The following is a 19885-nucleotide window of genomic DNA, read 5'->3' on the forward strand; positions in this document are numbered from 1 at the left end:
TTAGGATTCGATTTTTAACCCATACATATGAAAAAAATTTCATTGGGATGAAAGAATCCACTTTGTGTGTCCCATAAATTTCTTAACGGAGATTCGTAATCGCTAACGACAATAAAAATTTCATACTTGATAATTAAAAATTATAATGAAAAAAATAATTTACAATCTACAGTATGTCTTATCAATCATCACTGTGATGAACAAAAGCTGCTGACAAATATGGAATAAGGATGTGAGACCTCTTTGGTAATTATTGCCCTTTCTTTGCAGTTTTAATTAATTTATTATTGCCATTTCTTTTCATTCGTCTTGTCAAAGCTTTTTTACTGACCTGTCCATCCATCAACTCAATCAGCCAACTTGTGAAATACTACATAACTAGTTTTATTTTGGTGAGGTTTACTCTACTATAATTTTGAGATATTTATTTTACCACCAAGAACAAGAACAAATAACATAAATAAATTCACATGTTATATCTACAAATAATTTTTAATTAGTTTTTATTTCACATGTATATTATTTATTTTTATGGATTGTTAAATAAATATCCTAAATTATTAAAAAAAAGGAGTAATTTATATAAAATAAAATTAAAAATTGAACGCGGCAATAAAGATGATCAAGACAGGCATAATCAAAGAGGAAATACACTTAAAAGCGAAGAGTTTAGGGGGTATAGAAATCAACATCCGAAAATAAACTCCAATTTTGAGTTTATGAAAACTATTATTATAATCACAATTACAACAAAGTTGAGAATTTAGCGAAAGAAACTTAAAAGAGTGTTTAAACTGTTCACAAAAAAGCAAACTAATTAAGTACCTGATATTACCTCCAACAAGATATCCCTAACAAAAGGATCTTGTGAAGAAAAAAAATCACATATTAATAAAAGTCGTGTTATTTAAACGCAAAAATTCAGACACCAAGTGAGAAAGAGGTAAAAAAAATGAAATAAAATTTTATTATGCTCCATCATTCACCATCCTCAGCATAAAAAATTTCCTTCTACTGCGGTTCCAAACATAGGGATTAAGACATGTAATTCTACTGCTATGGATAGAAATGTGCTTAGGAATAGTTGAAGCTCGTAGCAGGAAAGAGTGAACAAGCATTTAAATTGGACTGAATGTAGAAGTTTTCACTAATTTTTCACGCACATTATTTATTCGCATGATGATAAACATAATAATAAGAGAGCAATTGTTTTTCTATCACATGGTGACAGCAATGTCCAATGGATTAGCTACTTCATCACCGGAAAAGCTAATAGCAGCAATAAGCTTTAGCAGCACCAAGCACTATTTATTTAGCTGAGAACATTTATCGCTAAACTTCACAAGCATCATCGCATACCCCATTAAATACGAAAGTGAAATGAGCGACACAAAAAATGAAGCAACTAAAGAACAACAATACTCTGTTTACAAGAGCAATGGCACAACATATCGTCCGCTCACATCAGTCTTTGCAATAAATTATAAATATAACCAAAGTCTTCAAACAGCAACTTGTGCAAAGAGCTGCCTGCGGATCTGTAGCAAGAAACAAATAACAAATATTTAATAAGCCTGTAGATTGTACCATCAATACTCCTCTGCATTATGTTATGGTTATTTTCTCAAAAAAAAAAAAAATAGAATCATAAATAACTAATTATGTGCGAATTTATGGAAGTATTTGACTATTGTAATTATAAATGAACTTAATTTAGCAAATTGGGTTTAGAATGAACTAATTTATGTCTGTACTCCAAAAGTAAATTGATGTGAAACAGTAAATTTTCAACCTAGTGTAAAAACTACTTTTTATGACTTCTATCTAATCTTTTTTTGTGAACATTGAGTACATGTACTTTAAATATTTTCAGGAACAAAGACACTAATTTAATCACATTGTACATGGAACCCACTTGGGGTTGGTCTTGTGGGGTTGGTCTAGTGGTGTTGGCTTGGGTCCTTGGAGTATGCTCCTCTCAAGGTCTCAGGTTTGATTCCCCTGGTGCCAATTTCGGTGGGCTAAGTCCATACAGAGGAAAAAAAACTCTAGTTTTAAACAGGACCCCACAAGTGGGCGGTGGGATTTGGTCCCCTTGGATTAGTCAGTCGTAAGGCTCGATACCAAGTTTTCCAAAAAAAAAAAATCACATTGTACACGGCTAACCCCAGGAATCCATGTCTTTTCTCAAATTCTCACACCCAAAGCACTTGCATGATGCATCCAACATAAGTACTGACGATCAACACATCAACTAAATAAAATTACACAGATATTCACGGTGCAAAATTCCGATGAGACAGATGACACTCTAAAAATGTACCAGAGTATGTTAACATAGTATGAAAAAACTCAACAAACAAAAGAGGGAAGAGGAAGGAAGTTGGGCAGTAATGCTAAGGTGGGTCGTCTCTATTTAAGAAGGAGAAATAAAGTACAAGTTATGATCAATGATCATAATATTTTAACTAACATTGAAAATATATAATATTGAAAAAATGAAGTGCAGGTATCACCAAAGGAGAAAAAAAAAATATTGAAAAAGAAACACGAGTCACCAGTGCTAGAAATAATCTGAGCAATGGTTGATGGTTAGCTTGCAGAGTTTTGTTTGAAGAATTTCATCCTTTTATTTATTCAACACCCAACTTTAATTCTTATATCCCTTCTGACCCTTTATACAGTCCCTTATTCCTGTTACATGCCCAAGTTCAAGTATTTCATTTCAAAAAAAAAAAAATCCAGCGTTTTTTAACATAGAGTATTATAGAAGAATGATTGTCTTGACAACAACTATGCGTGTGTTTGGTTCTGCGGCGGAGAGAATTGATTTTGGCAGAATTGATTCTGTAAAATTGATTCTGGCCAAAATTGATTTTAAGCTGAAGTGGTTTATGTTTGGATATATTCATGAAAAAGTGAGTTGAACAAAAAATTTGAGTGTAAAAATCAATTCTAGAATCAGAAGCTACGATTTCTAGCTTCAAGTAGAATCAATTCTGGAGGCAGAATCAATTCTACTTTTGAGAAACCAAACAAGTCAGAATCAATTCTACACGTCCAGAATCAATTCTGGATGCTCCAGAATTGAAACCAAACATCCACTATAGCTTTCCAGTTGAGTCTCAATGATACAAACAATTAAGAAGCAAATATCTAACATAAATGACACTACACTACAAAGAACAAGACAATCAATGTGCAAAATGCTAGTGAGCAAAAAGTCTATTATATAGCAAAAACTTACCTCTGGGAGTTTGTTCCGGAACACTACATCCAAACGCGCATCAAGTGTATTTTCAAACACAATCTTGCCATCATGAGAAGCCAATACCACACCTCCAGAGCTGAAGATAACAAATAACAAATAATACAATATCAGGAAACATCCTTAGTCAACTATAGAAACAGGAAAAACTAGTTTTGTTTAAGATTAGAAATGGCTATTCTTTTTAACCCTAAGATAATATCACAACACAACCAACCAAGTAAAACAAGTTCAACCAGTGACAGAACTAGGTGCAAGCCCTTGACTAACAGAGCTAGACACTTCCATGACAATTCCCTACCCAGAAATCCCGCATAATGTATAGTTTTAAGCATGAACAGTTATTCTGGATTTAATTTTAACTGTAACATTACCAGTGGAGATCATGGGGATTGTGATGGCTGGGGGCAGGTGGAAGATAGACATCCTTATCAACAACAATCTCAGGTACATGAACATTTGCCTTTTCAGCATACTCCTTAGCAGCTGAATCCAACACATTCTCTACCAAGTGCAGGTCCTCTTTCCGACACCTCAATAGGACAGAAGGTTCTTTCAGCCTTAGCAAACTCTGTAAAATACAATCATTATATTTAATTCCATGTTTACATACACAAAGTGGGTTATAAATAATAGTCAAAGATATAAACAATAAGGATGAGAAGGAGACTATCTTGTCATCTGAGAAAGGGTTGTGGCATTTTGAGTATAGGAGATGTAGACCCTCAGGTTTTGTTTGTGAAGTTGGTTTGTTTATTTTTTTGGGGGGGTGGAGGTGAGGGGAGGACTTGTTTTTCTTTTTAAATTAAGAACACTATAAAATGTTTTTTTTTTTAAAGTGATCTAAGTTTGATTTAAGTATTATGTGATCATTAATCATGTTCTTATAATTATTTTTAAAAAAACATTTTATAGTGATCTTAATTTAAACAAAAAATAAAAATAAGTCCTCACCTTCCTTCCAAAAACCGACTCGCAAACAAAGCCTCAAAGTTTTGGTAAATTAAGGGAACTCCTCATTACATATTCTTATAAAATTCCAGGTTCCTATTCAAATTATACTTGGAAAAAACAGGCATACAACTACAATGTGCAATATTCAAACTTTAACTGACCTGAATAACGAGATCTTTTAGAAGGTTTTTGTACACATGATGATCACGACTCACACTCAACAGTTCCTTGGCTGCATCCTCTTTCATTTTATTAACCACATCATCTTGAGCTTGCAGAACTTTTAACCGTGAAGCATTCAACTGCATAGAGTACTCACTGCAGCAAACAAATGTGTGTGAAAATTTAAATCTTCTCAACTACCACCATTTTTCAAGTTAGAAGAACAGAAATACAAAGCATTTGACTAAGAAAAAAACTAAACCCCAACAAAAGTAAACTCTAAATCTCACTCACTTATAAGAAAATAATATCTCCAATCATCGTACTAGGCAAAATATCAAATCCAATTAAACCAATATTTCCTCAAATAAGCCATCTATTTAGTCGCTAAACTATCACATTCTCTCCAATTTAGTTCCCAAACTATGTAAATATATTAAGTAGATCCTAAAGTATATGAAAATCCGTCAATTTAGTCTCTAACATCTTAATGGCTCGGACTAAATTGACAGATTTCATTACTTTAGGATCTACTTTAGGGACTAAAATGCCAGATTTCATATATTTCAAGCACTACTTATTGTATCTATATAATTTGGGGACTAAACCGAAGAGAGAGTGATAGTTTAGGGGCTAAACTGATGGTTTATTCTATACCAATATTTCGGTAATGAAATGATTAATACGTCTGGGTAAATAGTATTGGCGCGATCCGTTGAGCTTTAAAAATGTTCTGTGAGTAAAGATCACAATTATAATCTATGTGTCACTAACACACGTAAGAACCAAGAACTATATGAATATTGAATACATGTTTAGTTTAAAATTGAGAATTCATAGCCAGAAAGCATTTGCATATGTAAATAACAACAAACAAAATAACCATACAAATTTTTCAAATCTAGAGATGAAAATTAAAATCGTGTAAAAGGCATAGAGTACATTACATCTTCTTCCTAACATCAACTTGCTTCTCCTTGCGCTCATACTCTTGACGGATCTTCTTCTTGTCAGCCTCAACCAACTGCAACTTCTCGATGTTGAATTCCTACAACAAAAAACAGAGTGTAGCCGAACTAAATTAACAATTTCAAAGCGATTCGATGAAATTGAAATCGATTAAGTAAGAAAATAACGATCTAGAGTAAAATAGTTATGGAATAGTGAAATGGATCGGAAAAGTGAAGTGATGTACTTCTTCGGCGGAAACAGAGATCTCGTTGGCTTTCTCTTCGGCTTCTTGGCGGATGAATCTGACCATCTGCTGGATTTGCTTGGAGACATCGGCGTCGTTCATTTTGACGGAGATCGTGGAATCGAATCGGAGAAGATCGATCGATCGAGAGAGAGAATAGAGAAACTGTTACAGAGGATATACGTGCCCTTCGTCGATAGTGCTTTGTGGATGAGAAGAATGTGATTGGGACAATGCCTTTTTTACTATACACCTTGGCAACATACTGCTAATAATTTCGTCAAAAAAATAAATAAAAAATACTGCTAATAATTTCGCCATTTTTTTTATTTTAATTTTACCTTTTTTTTTTCTTCTTTTCCTTGCTTAGAAGATACCCATCCGTGACAATATATAATCAAAAGTCATATTTTTAGGTTCAATGTATATTTAACGTAGTTGATTTATATTATAAAATATATACATTAAATATGCAATGAATTTAAAAAATTAATTTTTGCTTATATATTATCACGGAGGGAATAGTAAATATGACTTAAATAATTAAATTTGTGTAAATGTGGTCAATATTAGGAGATTTTTTATTCTTTGACCGAATATTAAGAGTATTTGTGGGTTGGGTTTGGTCCATTTTTATCAAAATCTTTATTTGATGTGATTAGATTTAATTAATTCCTTACAAAAATTAATTAATTCGTGAGTGTAAAATTTGTATATTTTATGTTGAATACAAATTGACCCAACTTTATTTTTATGAACTTTTGATTATGTGAATATATTATATTATATTTTGTGGTTATCTTTTTATTGTCATAAATGTACAATGAATATTATGTCTTTCCAATAGTGAATCTTATATCTTTTCACAATTTGTCATCATGTTACCTTTTCAAGTTTATAAACCAATCAATATTCACAATACAAATGAAAAATCTTTCAAGTTTCAACTAAACTTCAACTTCATTTCTAAACTTCAAATATCACACAATGACTTCAAGTAAATATGTCATTGAAAGTGAAATTTTAGGAGCTTTCTTAACTATATATGTTCCAAACGAGGTTAGCAAATTTATAATTTATATTTCGTTAACACTGTCCATTTTGATATTGTTAGAACAGATGAAGTAACTAACTATTTTTGTTACTTCTTTTTTTTTAATAACGATATGGTGAAATCAATCCAAATTTTTTTAAAAAAGTTGGCAACTATAAATTTGAAGATACTTGAAAAAAATGTACTGATATGTATTATTTCACTTACTCTCTCTATTTCGCCTCACTCACACCGGTATACTTTCTCTGAGTAGGGTAGAGAATGAATTTTTTTTTAGAGTTTTACATTATATGTGAGGGCATATTTGTCATTTCAATTCCAATTGTTGGGGTAGAAAAAAAAATTCTGAAAGTTAATAGATGAGCACAGAAAATCGCATCAACTTCTATTCAATAGAGACTATTATCATCCGTTATTCACTGAGGGTTGAAATAAACTGAAAAAATATTATTCTATGGAAGAGCCTAAAGAAATTTTAATTTCTTACTATGGTAGAAATTTTTTTTACAATCCAAAAATGTTCTTTTCATAGTTGAAGTAACATTGTTGGTCAAACAATTCATTTTGATCACACATTACAAAAAAATTTGACTCAATAAGTACAACAAAATTGATAATAACGTCTTTTTTTTTCTTCTGACTTTCTTTTCATTTCTTTATATTAACTATGACTATTACCCTATATAGTGTTTACCTTCACAAAATAGATTTTGGATTCATAAATTCATGACCACATCAACAAAAACAGATTTCAATTTCTTGTGTTTTGTGAAAAACAAGGGGAAAAAATTGATGCGAACATTATCACTAATTATTCACCTCGACCTTACTGTTACCTTGAACACGAATGAAATATATTTTATAAGTTGTTTTATCATAAACTATATTAAAAAATTTATAATGTTGAATAAAAACAAATTTTCATAAATTATTTTATATAAACTCAAAAATAAATCAATTCAAACAGTTTTATATAAATTAATTTTTTTATTAAAGCAGTATGACCTTTCTTAGTATTGATCATTCTTGTTTTTTTTTTTTTTTTAATTTCTCCTTCCCTTCCCTCTTTATTGGCCCGACTATTATGCATATGGCTCTTCATCCCAACTTTCAGATACCCAATCGAAACTCCAAATTGAAACCGAACGAAAAGTAAATTACATGAACCTTGACATAAAACGGTTATAACGTCGTCTTCATACCTCTAACTCTCAACATCAATTCTCAACCAAACACAGTATACTCATTTTTGCTTTTCAAACATCGATTCTCTTCTCATATACTCCAAAGCTTCGAAGAACACTGTATCTACACGGATCTGAAAATCATTGTGAAATCAATTCTGACACATTACATCGGAGAAGAAGAAATGCGTAGCCGGGGATCACAAAACCGGCTATCTGGTAACTCTTTTGGATCTCGAGTTTCTGCTCTTATCTTTACCATGATTGCTACCATGGCCACTATATATGTTGCCGGCAGGTAAATTCTGTTTGTTCTTCTTCATCATCATCACCGATTTTCTGAACTTCAGTTTCGGTTAGTTATTAATTATCACTGTGTTATGTTATGGCATTTGCAGGCTATGGCAGGATGCGCAGAGTAGGGTCTATTTAATCCAACAGCTTGAAAAAAGAACTTCTCAGGTATAATGTTAGTTTTCTTCATTGGAGTAGTCCCACTCCCGCTCGACATAGCTCCATATAAATATGTAGCTGTGTCGGTGTCCTATGTTTTTTTACATTAGCAGTGTTAACGTGTCCGTGCCGTGTCAGGTGTCAGTGTGGAGTCCATGCTTCATAGCCGATATTTCATATCGAAGGCATGCCTGAATCTCATGTCCGACATGATATGACATTGTAATGTATGTTTGGAATTGAGTTTGATGCTCAAATTACCGCGTCCCGATACATTTTTGCGGAGATTTCTTAGAACCAACGTGTGCCTGTTTGATTATGCGGTGATAGAATTTTATTTTGAATGAATTGATTTTAGTTAAAAATGAGTTGGATTATGTTTGGTTATATTCATAGGAAATCATGTTTGGAGTCAAAATATACAAATTCTTGTTTCAAGCTAGAATCAATTCTAGAGGCAAAATCAATTTTACTGAAGAACATTCAAACATTTTAATGTCAAAATCAGTTCTACTATCTAGAATCAATTTGAGTGACCTACTCCAAAAGTGGAGGTAGACATGCACTAAATATTGTAGCTATAGAGTTGCCATGCCTTTGATACCTTATTGGACATGAAAACAAACACACAATTAGTTACATTCAAATACTTCTATTTTCTTAGATTATTATTGGCATTTATGTGTTAGTAGTATTATATATGTATGTGTTTTGACATTGACACTGGTTTTTTTCTGTAAATTGTTCACTGCCTATCATGTTTTGTTAATTGCTACATTCTTGAGTACAGTTGCTTGTATTTTTTAATTTCTTTTTAATTTTAAGTTATCGTCATAGGATGTCAATGAGGCAGTATAGTTCATCCGATTTCAGGGTCATTCTGCCGTATCTGTTGATGATACACTGAAAATCATAACCTGCAGGTAATTTTTATTATAGGTTTTGCTATTGCCAATTTAATTTTTGTTGCTGATTTCAAATTTGGTTCTGCGCTTGGCATTTACCCGAGACTGTTGTTAACATAACCTTATTTTCAGGGAACAGCAAAAGAAGTTGTCTGCTCTAGAGATGGAGTTATCTGCAGCTAGAAAGGAAGGGTTTGTTCCAAAGCAATTGTCAGCCAACGATGGGAAGCAACCTACAAAAAAGATACTTTCGGTTATTGGAGTAATGACAACCTTTGGCCGAAAAACGAATAGAGATGCAATCCGTAAGGCATGGATGCCATCAGGTACATTTTTCATTTGTTTGGTTCCATTTAGTAAGACCTATTCATTTTAGGATTCTCAATTTTTTTCAGTGGAAGCCTTATTGTGCGCATAAGATTTCAGGTTAGGCTTGGGTTTTGTAGTTTGGTTTCAGTTAACTGAGATTATTAGCTAGTAGCTACTATTGAATAATCACGACTGTCAGACGGTTTGGTTTTCTTCAGTTTTATTATTTCCTATTTCATACCTGAATGAAATATGACTAATAAGTTATAACTGGGTTTAAGACGCATTCCTTGTGAAATCAGAACTCGGAAATTGACAGTGTAGAGCAGTTCCCTGTTTCAAGCACTTCACTATTCTCTAACAACCTATGTTACTCATTTTTGTCATTTATAGTTTACTTTGGTTTATAAGTTTCCGCGTTTTAGAATTTATTTTTGTTTATAAATGTCAGCATGATTAGATGTTCAAATAGATCGCACAATAATTCGTTCTTTAAAATTCTACCATATAAAAAATTGTAGAAGCCTTATCTGAACACATTATTGCCCTGTCTGCAGGTGCATCTATAAAAAATCTAGCAGAACAGAAAGGCATCATTGTGAGATTTGTAATAGGGAGAAGGTATAGTTTTGGAGGTTCAAATTTAAATTTATTAAATGATTGCCTTCTTAATATTTTGATTTGATTGGCAATTCCTTTTATGCAGTGCAAATCGTGGAGACAGTTTGGACAAAGAGATCGAAAAAGAAAATAGTCAGACCAATGACTTCATCATTCTTGTATGTTAACTTCTATAATAATAGTTTTGTGTAAAAAAAATATGATAGGAAGTAAAATATAATAACTCCACTCATGGGTGATTCATGCATTGAAGATATTTTTTGTTGTATAGAAGTCTTGGTGTACTAGAAGTTTAGATTTCAAACTTATGTTTTTTAGTCTTTAGAGAATGACCCGTAGAAGCAATGAAGACTGGATATAGAACAGCCCAATAGTTAGAGGTGAAGGGAAAACAAGGAAAAATTGAAGATAAACCATTGAGTTTTGGATTTAAATGATCTATCTTTAGATCCGATTTAAGACAAGATATCATATTGATATTTGATTTATGTAGTTGATCTTATTTAGATGCTACAAATCTTTGATTGTTGCTGTCTGTATCCGTTTTAGCCAATAGTTCTTTACCCTTCTTTCTGGACTATTGAGATGACGTAGTGGTGGACTACTGGACTCCTGGTTAATATTTGGATGTAGGGCATGGAGTTTTATGCACATAATTTAACATGTTTAAGAAGATGATAGGAGGACCATCATACTCACACAAGTATATAGGAGGAGAGGGAAGGAAAGAACTAAAGGAATAAGTGGGGAAGAGAATGAGCCCAAAGAGACGGGCCTTCTTGTCTACGAGAGACAGGAGTGTGGAAATTAGGGTGAGAAGGAATTAGAAGAGGGCTGAATGAGTAGAGAGGAAGAGGGATATATGGGGAGTGGTGGTAACTGATTGAGGGTGTCTTGCATTTGAAGGAATTGGGTAGGCCAGGCTGAGTGAAGAAAGGTTTCTTCCTCAGGAAAGGGGTAACCTTAGGTCTCTATATTTTCCATTTTCTTACATTCCTGTAAGGAGTTTACTCCATCCATAGTTAATTTCACAGTTGCTACCACTGTATGTACAGGGAATTTATCTCTTATTTCCATTCAGTACTTTCTTTGTTCTTTGCAGTTTTATCAAAAGCAAATATACTAGCATCATTAGCTTTATTATTTATTCACAGAATGATCAAGTAGAGGCAGTTGAAGAGAATGCAAAAAAGACAAAGTCGTTCTTCATTTATGCCGTGGACAACTGGGATGCTGAATTTTATGCTAAGGTCAACGATGATGTCTATGTTAATCTTGGTATGTGGTCCTTAATTCATTTTTTTTTTTTATATAAAAATTATAATGCATCTCTAGTTATACATAAACATAAGGGTTGTTTCTGCACGCAAAAGAGTTTAAGAAGTTGAAGAAATCATATACAATATTCCACAGTTTGCAGTATAATTTCAGGGACTGAAGAACGTACCATTAGTGAAAAATAAACAAGGGAAATTAATGGTCAAGAAGTTTATCTAGTAGGGTTCATATATTCAAGTCCTTTACCTGTTCTAGTTGTTAATTCCGCGGACTACTAAGGTTTGCTGTGTGACATCGTCATTGTGCCACATGCAACTTCAGATTGACAATTTTCTCGCAAGGATTTTTAGGAATGTTTCAGAATATAGATAGTGACACCACCGGTTAAATAAAATTACATCTGACTTTTGAGGTATTGAACAAGAGATAAACAAAAGAATGAACTATTTAACTGATTAAGTTTATAGTTGTTTAATTGATGAAGTATCTCAATCAGCAATAGTTATGCTTCAAAATGAGGAGACTTCCAAAGTCAAGGAGAAGGGTGCAGAGATCTCCTGTTCTATAGTTACAACTGGACTGATTTTGTGAACTCAGATTTCCTACATTTAAGTTTATAAGCACCACATCAAAATGTGATCTCGACCATGCCATGCATTGGATCAAGCTCTTATCAAGCTTAAAACTATATATTAAAGCCAGAATGCAAACCTTTCTGTCTAAATGCAATTTTTGCTGTCTAATATTACCATTCCAAACTCCATATTAATCTTACTTTTGATTTGACAACCTTAGTCTGGCCAATAACCCTAACTACGAAAAGTCCACTGTCATACACAATTTACTCGTTTGATTGCTGACCCAGACTATCTTCAAATTTCTATCAGGTGCTTAGGGAAACTGGAAAGTGAAATCTGCCGTGAGTGCCGTCCTGCTTGTGATCCAACAAGCTCGATAACATTTTCAAAAGAGCTAATTTATAAGCATTTTAATTTGCAAACAGAGTTATGATATAGGCTTTATTTGGACTGTCTCCTAACATTGCTATCGTTTGCTGAAATCATACTGGAATCCGAAAGATCTTTCCAGTGTCACTGATTGTATGACTTAATTTATTCTACAGATGCCCTTGGAGGAGTTCTAACTTCTCATTTGGCCAAACCCCGTGTATATATTGGTTGTATGAAATCGGGTGAAGTTTTCTCTGAACCGTGAGTCTTGTCAAAATGCTTCAATGTTTCATTTGAACTTATGAAAATTGTTTGTTTTAGTATTAATTTCTCCCTTTTCTCATTTTGTCTAAATCTTATAGGACACATAAATGGCATGAGCCAGACTGGTGGAAATTTGGCGATGGAAAATCGTGAGTAATACAGACTCAATTGTTATCTTCTTTTTGGCAAATACCAAGAATTTTGGTTACAGGAATCAAAAGTAGAAGTTTTTCATTGAAGTAGCTTCTGAATACTGTGATTTTCAACAAATTGTTTTTTCAATACACATATGTTAGTTTGAGTATGATACCTTATCAAAAGATGTTTCATACACATATGGTAGGAATTTCTTGATGAGCTATAGCAGCAATGGGGTTTTGCTTAATAATGATAAATGAATAATAAATTGGATTATTTTATGAATAAAGGTGACGTGATGACAATGGCCACTTCCGTTTGATCTGTTAAAAAATAAGGGACTGGACAGGACAACTCTAGTTGTACTGTATTTGATTGTAAAACTTGTTCAGGAACTGGACAAACTGGAAGGCAATGGACAAGACAAAAACAGAAATTTTTGTCCCTCACTAAACCACAGCATAACTTTTTGTCCTCAGTACAAGTTTTCTAAAATACCAAAATATCATTTTGTTAACCAAATATCGTATAAGACAAAAAATTATTCAATATCACAAAAGTTTGTTCTGTGCTGTTCTGTCATGTGTTGTGCTGTCCTGTATTGTTCTGTCATGTGTTGTGCTGTCCTGTATTGTTCTGTCCAGTACTTATCCTTTAACAGATCAAACATACCCTAGTCTGTCATATCATGTATTCATAGTTTTCAAAACAACACTCTAATACCATATGCATATACATCAGTTAAATGGGTTATGCTTTTTAACAGTTTCCCTAAATATTGATCCATTTTTTGCCTTACATTTTATTACACTGAAATTACTGTGGAGATCATGGTACTATACTGCTATATGCCTATATCCAGAATGTATTCATATATTAATTTGTATGATATATATAGGTACTTTCGACATGCTTCAGGAGAGGTCTATGTCATTTCAAAAGCATTGGCTCAGTTTATTTCAATAAACAGGTATAGTGTTTTTTTTTTGTGTTGTTTTTCTATTTGTTTTTTGAAATTTTACGCGTTAAAAATGGTTGTAATACGTAATAATCATATGTTTGCCCCAGATTTATTCTCCGTACATATGCACACGATGATGTAAGCACAGGATCATGGTTTATTGGGCTGGACGTGATGCACATTGATGAAAATAAGTTTTGTTGCTCATCCTGGTCCGCAGGTCTCTTTCTTTCTATCCTTTCATAACCACATACACATGCTTGAAATTTATATGGTTAGGTGTTAGGAGTTAGGAGTTAGGACCATATCCGTTCAATTTATAGTTTTAAGACATTTGATATTTATTTTTTTGTTGGTAGCAAAAGAGAAACTAAGACATTTGATATGGGAAAATATTTTCTAAATTTTTTATATAAAAACTGGAACATACTCTTTTTAATACTGGTAATAAAAAAAAAATTGAATACCTTTTCTCAAATTAGACATGTCCTTGCTCCAAATTGTATCCAAAGAAAAATAGGTGTGTCGTTGTTTATACTCGGATAGCATAGCACTACTATTGCAAATTTGCATTTCGACTTTTTAAATTAGATTGTTTTCAATGACTTCAGATTAAATAAGCTAAAGCTAACAGGATCACAATGAAACATGGTGATGAATTTTGGCCATTTCCACAGTTCCATTGAAATTAATTAAATTTGTATTATATGTTGAAAATAATAAGTGAATACTGTTGTGTGTTATTCCTCAGCTCAAGGCTGGTTTAAATAGGAAGAGTACAAGCATAAAAGGAAATAATAGATAAGCTTAGAATCTCCTAGAAATAACAAACTAGGAAACTAAATATTTTCCAACACCCCCCCTCAAGTTGGTGCATAGATATCTGTCATGCCCAACTTGCCGATCAAATGCTCAAAGGTGGGTCTTGCCAAACTTTTGGTTAAGATATCTGCAGTTTGCTGACTCGAAGTTACAAAAGGTAGACATATGATTCCGGCATCTAACTTCTCTTTTATGAAATGTCGATCGATCTCAATATGTTTGGTTCTGTCATGTTGAACTGGGTTATGAGCTATGCTAATAGCGGCTTTACTGTCAGAGTATAATTTCAATGGAAGCTCAATTTTCATCTTAAGCTCTTCTAGGACTCTGTGGATCCATAATCCTTCACATATACCTTGAGCCATAGCTCTAAACTCAGCTTCTGCACTACTTCTTGCTACAACTCCTTGTTTCTTGCTCCTCCATGTCACAAGATTACCCCAAACATAGGCACAATATCCAGAGGTTGATCTTCTATCAGTAATCGAACCTGCCCAATCAGCATCGGTAAAGATAGACACATTCCTTTCACTAGTCTTCTTAAAAAATAATCCCTTTCCAGGATTTGCTTTCAAATATCGCAGTATCCTATAGACTGCCTCAAGATGTTCTTCAAAAGGAGAATGCATAAACTGACTTACTACACTAACCGAGAAAGCAATGTCAGGTCTAGTGTGTGACAAATAAATCAGTTTCCCAACCAATCTCTGGTACCTTCCAGTATCAACAGGAACACTACCTTCTTCCCAAAGTTTTGCATTAGGATCCATGGGAGTATCTGCTGGTCGACATCCACTCATTCATGTTTCTTTCAATAAATCTAGAATGTATTTTTGTTGGGAAACTACAATACCATCTTTTGATCGAGCAACCTCCATACGAAGAAAATATCTCATGGATCCCAGGTCCTTGATTTCAAAGTCTAATGCTAATTTCTCTTTTACTCTTGCCATTTCAACTATATCATCTCCAGTAAGGACGATATCATCAACATAAACAATTAGGACAACAATTTTTCCATCTTGTGAGAACTTTGTGAACAAGGTGTGGTCAGCTTGTCCTTGAATGTACCCTTGTTTCTTCATGGAATAAGTGAATTTTTCAAACCAAGCTCTAGGAGACTGCTTTAATCCATACAAAGACTTATTTAGTTTGCATACATTTGATCCAAACTTGTCTTCAAAGCCAGGAGGAATGTCCATATATACTTCTTCTTCTAAATCACCATTGAGAAAAGCATTCTTAACATCCAACTGATGTAGGGGCCAATCTAAATTAGCAGCAAGAGACAAGAGAATTCTGACAGTGTTCAATTTTGCAACAGGAGCAAAAGTCTCCGAGTAGTCTATACCATAGGTTTGAGTAAAACCCTTAGCCACCAATCAAGCCTTGTACCTTTCGATTGACCCATCTGAATTATACTTCACAGTAAACACCCATTTGCATCCAACCGTCTTCTTGCCATCCGGTAGTGTCATAACACTCCAGGTTTTGTTCTTTTCAAGAGCTTTCATCTCCTCAAGTACAGCTTCCCTCCACTTTGGAACTTCTAGAGCAACCTGTACATTTTTTGGAATCTCTACACTAGACAATTTTGAGGTGAAGGCAGAAAAAGACGAAGACAAATTTGAATATGATATAAAATTGGACAATGGGTATTTAGTGCAAGATCTAACAGGTTTTCTAACAGCCACAGGATCATCGATATCAGGATACAAAATACGACTCTCAGAAACAGAGATAGACTTACCTTTTCTTTTTTCAGGAAGTTGATCATCCCCCGGTTCAGATTCATGACAGTGTTGAGATGTGGACTCATCACTTTCTTTGTGATTCTTTCTCACAAAAACCTTTCATTTCCAAGTCTTGTTTCCTGCTTCAAACCTATTATCTTTATATGACTCATTATTTTGTGGCATTTCAATTAGATCACCATTATCATCGTTTTCAAGATTCTCATTGTTTTCTTCATGAGAAAATTTAGGCTCGGATTCACCAAGTTCACTACTCATAACAGGAGTAGGATTAGATAAAGAGTCATGACCATTTTTTGTTGGTGCAGAAGTATAAGTCTTAGAACTTTGTGATACCGGCAAAGATAAATTATTAAAAAAACTCATGTCCTCAGTTTGAAACGAATCTTCATTTAAATTCCCCCCCTGAAGATGCGTGTCAAAAAAAGGTTTGTTTTCAAAGAATGTAACATCCATGGTGACAAACATTTTCTGGTTTTTTGGATCAAAACATTTATATCCCTTCTGGGTTGGAGAATACCCAACAAAAACACATTTTATAGCACGCGGTTCGAGTTTGCTAATATTCTTATGTTCATGAACAAATGCAGTGCAACCAAAGATTTTTAAGGTCAAATCGTTTGAAACACGATCATTAGGAAAACATTCTTTGAAAATATGAATTGGAGTTTGAAAATTAAGAATTTTGGAGGGCACTCTGTTAATTAAGTATGCAGCAGTTAAAACTGCTTCACCCCACAAATAATTTGGTACTTGCGAAAAGTAAAGCTCTAGCCACCTCCAACAAGTGCCTATTTTTCCTTTCTGCAACTCCATTTTGTTGGGGAGTGTTAGGACATGAACTTTGATGCACAATTCCATTTTCACGAAAAAAATCACTCAACATTGTGTTAAAATATTCTTTGCCGTTATCACTTCTAAATACTTGAATATTTGTTTGAAATTGATTTTGCACCATTTTAACAAAATCTTTTACGGCCTGACAAACGTCAGATTTCCCCTTTAACAAGTACACCCAACAAACTCTTGAGTGATCATCTATAAATGTGATAAACCATTTTTTATGAGAAAGTGTACTCGTTCGGTTAGGGCCCCAAACATCACTGTGAATAACAGAAAAAGGTTTTGATGGTTTGTAGGGCTGTAATGGAAAATGAGAACGATGATGTTTTGCAAAATCACATGCTTCACATTTAAACAAAGACAAATCCTTATTACGAAATAACTCAGGAAATAAGTGTTTTAAATAAGGAAAACTAGGATGACCTAATCGTGAATGCCATAACATAACATCATCATTATTATTATTCAGAACTAAAAAAGATTCAAAACATGAACTTATTGGTTTGGAAGGTAGTTGTGATTCAGGTTCAATGTCGAAGTAGTAGAGTCCTCCACTCTCCTTAGCACTACCAATCATCTTCCCCGAGTTCAAATCCTGAAAAACACAATGAGTACGGAAAAAATTAGTTTGACAATTTCTATCTTGGGCTAATTTACTGACAGACATGAGACTACAAGATAGATTTGGGACATGAAGAACATCTTTAAGGGTTAGACTTGGAGACAACACAACCGAACCTTTACCCGCAATGGCTGAAAAGGATCCATCCGCAATTTTTATTTTATGGTTACCTGCACATGGACTATAAGAAGAAAACAGAGTAGAATCACCTGTCATGTGATCACTTGCACCAGAATCTACTATCCAAGCACGACTGGGACTGACACTAAAAAGGGCAGAAGTACCTTTTGGGGCAACAGAGCCAGAAAAAGTGTTAGATTCAAGAATTTTGTACAGTCTGTCTAGTTGTTCCATCGTGAATGAAAGTTGAATTGAAGAAGATTGTTGCTCTTGATCAGAATTACTGGCTTGGAATGTATGACCCTCACCTCCACCTTTGTTCTTCCGATTTGAAGGTCGCGGAAGACCATGTAATTTCCAACATTGAAAAATAGTATGTCCCAAACGATGACAATATTTGCATTCACGACGGTATTTGAAAGTGGATGATCGTCGTCGAGAATAAAAAAGCGTCATAATTAATAATCTTAGCCAAGTAGTACCGGAAGCAGCAAAGAAAAAAGTAACGCCGGTGAACAGAACACGCGAACAGTAATTCCGTGAACAGTACGCGTGAACAGTGGCGTCGGTGAACAGTACCGCGAATGAACAGTACTACCGGATGAACAGTGTCGTATGAACAGTACCACGAGTAAACAGTGCCGCACAAAATCAGTTGTCGTGGTCGGATTGTAAACACGACGGCGGCTAGGGTTTTGCGGAAGCGAGACCCCTAAAATCGGGAGCTCTCGATACCATGTTAAAAATAATAAGTGAATACTGTTGTGTGTTATTCCTCAGCTCAAGGCTGGTTTAAATAGGAAGAGTACAAACATAAAAGGAAATAATAGATAAGCTTAGAATCTCCTATAAATAACAAACTAGGAAACTAAATATTTTCCAACATTATATATGTTTCTTTCCGTCTTTCAGGGTCAATTTGTGCAGGAGTATGACGATTTCTCACTGACAATTTGAGTTATATACGAAGGATGTATAGGAAACAGAAACCTGTTACTTCGACCATCATTGTTTATGCTTCAGGTGATTTTCCTCTCTCATATAATTTTTCAACCGGATGTTGATTCTTCGAGTTGAAGGTCAGGAACTGTTGGTTTTGAGCTCTGCCTGTGACAATAGATAGTTAGAGATTGTCACACACATGCTTTTCAGGATTGTTCAAATGTATTATTGAGAAGTTGACATTATACTTGTCTGATTTTACTGATTCCCCATTGAATCATGTAATATTAATTGTTAAGATGTTACTGCATCATTAATGATTAATATCACTTATTTTACTCTTCAAAGTTTAGAAGAGTCTCAACACTTTATTTACGAGTATCATTTCTCAAACTGTTATTTCTTTTTTCCTTTGATGTGGGTAGCAAATTTTGTGAATGTTCTAGTAGGTTTCGAAAACTCAAACCAACTAAATCTATATCGGTGTACTCTATACGGAATTTTTTAGGGATCTGCTTTTATCCCCAACAACTTTTTAAAAACCAACTCCATTTGGATTGGAGGAAAAAACAGTTATCTCTGGGTCCGGACGAGAGTAAAATTGTGGTTTTTTCTCTGGATGTGTACTTTCAAGCGAGATTGGTTTTTAAGAATCATGGAGAAGAAACTCAATTTTGTAAGCAAACAATTTTAGGCTTTTGCATTTGTACGATTATTTGTGCGCAATTTTAAAGGTTCCTTCGCATTCACGTAAGATTCTTATTATCATTTAGTAATAGCTTGTAAATGAAAATAAAAAATCCACTAGCAGGATTCAACATTTGTAAATGAAAATAAAACTCAACATTTGATTTTTGTGACTACATATCAATCAACTTTTGGTTATGCTGCTAAGGCTTTGGGGAATTCAATACCATGGATTCTTTATATTCGGATGATTTTTATGTTGATTTGAGATCATATGAAAGTGACTCAAAGCTGTTGATTGACGCTATCCATTCGAAAAAACGAGGCAATTCGGAATTTAGTTTAATTGTTAGCGACATTATTCTTCTTATGTCATCTTCTTATGTAAACTTTGAGGTT

The 19885-nt window shown here is 33.8% G+C and overlaps 2 protein-coding genes across 3 annotated transcripts; one reads left to right on the forward strand and one right to left on the reverse strand.

Annotated features, from left to right (window-relative positions):
* Nucleotides 1–1094: 1094 nt before the first annotated feature.
* LOC123908157 (V-type proton ATPase subunit E-like) lies at nt 1095–5843 on the reverse strand. Its single transcript, XM_045958699.1, has 6 exons — nt 5580–5843; nt 5332–5432; nt 4384–4540; nt 3643–3839; nt 3248–3347; nt 1095–1538 (listed from the first exon to the last, which is right to left on the reverse strand). The coding sequence occupies exons 1-6, from the start codon at nt 5679–5681 to the stop codon at nt 1503–1505; spliced, it is 693 nt and encodes a 230-aa protein (XP_045814655.1). The 5' UTR covers nt 5682–5843; the 3' UTR covers nt 1095–1502.
* Nucleotides 5844–7633: 1790 nt separating this feature from the next.
* On the forward strand, nt 7634–19543 carry LOC123908408 (hydroxyproline O-galactosyltransferase HPGT1-like). Of its 2 annotated transcripts, none has more exons than XM_045959027.1 (12): nt 7634–8115; nt 8216–8279; nt 9144–9193; nt 9308–9501; nt 10042–10105; nt 10191–10263; nt 11260–11383; nt 12507–12594; nt 12696–12746; nt 13634–13705; nt 13804–13916; nt 18770–19543. In XM_045959027.1, exons 1-12 carry the CDS (start codon nt 8003–8005, stop codon nt 18790–18792), a joined length of 1029 nt encoding a protein of 342 aa, XP_045814983.1. In that variant the 5' UTR covers nt 7634–8002; the 3' UTR covers nt 18793–19543. The 2 variants fall into 2 exon arrangements, with proteins under 2 accessions (XP_045814983.1, XP_045814984.1); XM_045959028.1 differs by lacking the exon at nt 18770–19543 and adding an exon at nt 14308–14327 and having other exon boundaries at nt 7684–8115.
* Nucleotides 19544–19885: the final 342 nt, after the last annotated feature.

The sequence above is a fragment of the Trifolium pratense genome, linkage group LG2 (genome assembly GCF_020283565.1).
Source record: "Trifolium pratense cultivar HEN17-A07 linkage group LG2, ARS_RC_1.1, whole genome shotgun sequence".
NCBI classification, from domain to species: Eukaryota; Viridiplantae; Streptophyta; class Magnoliopsida; order Fabales; family Fabaceae; genus Trifolium; species Trifolium pratense.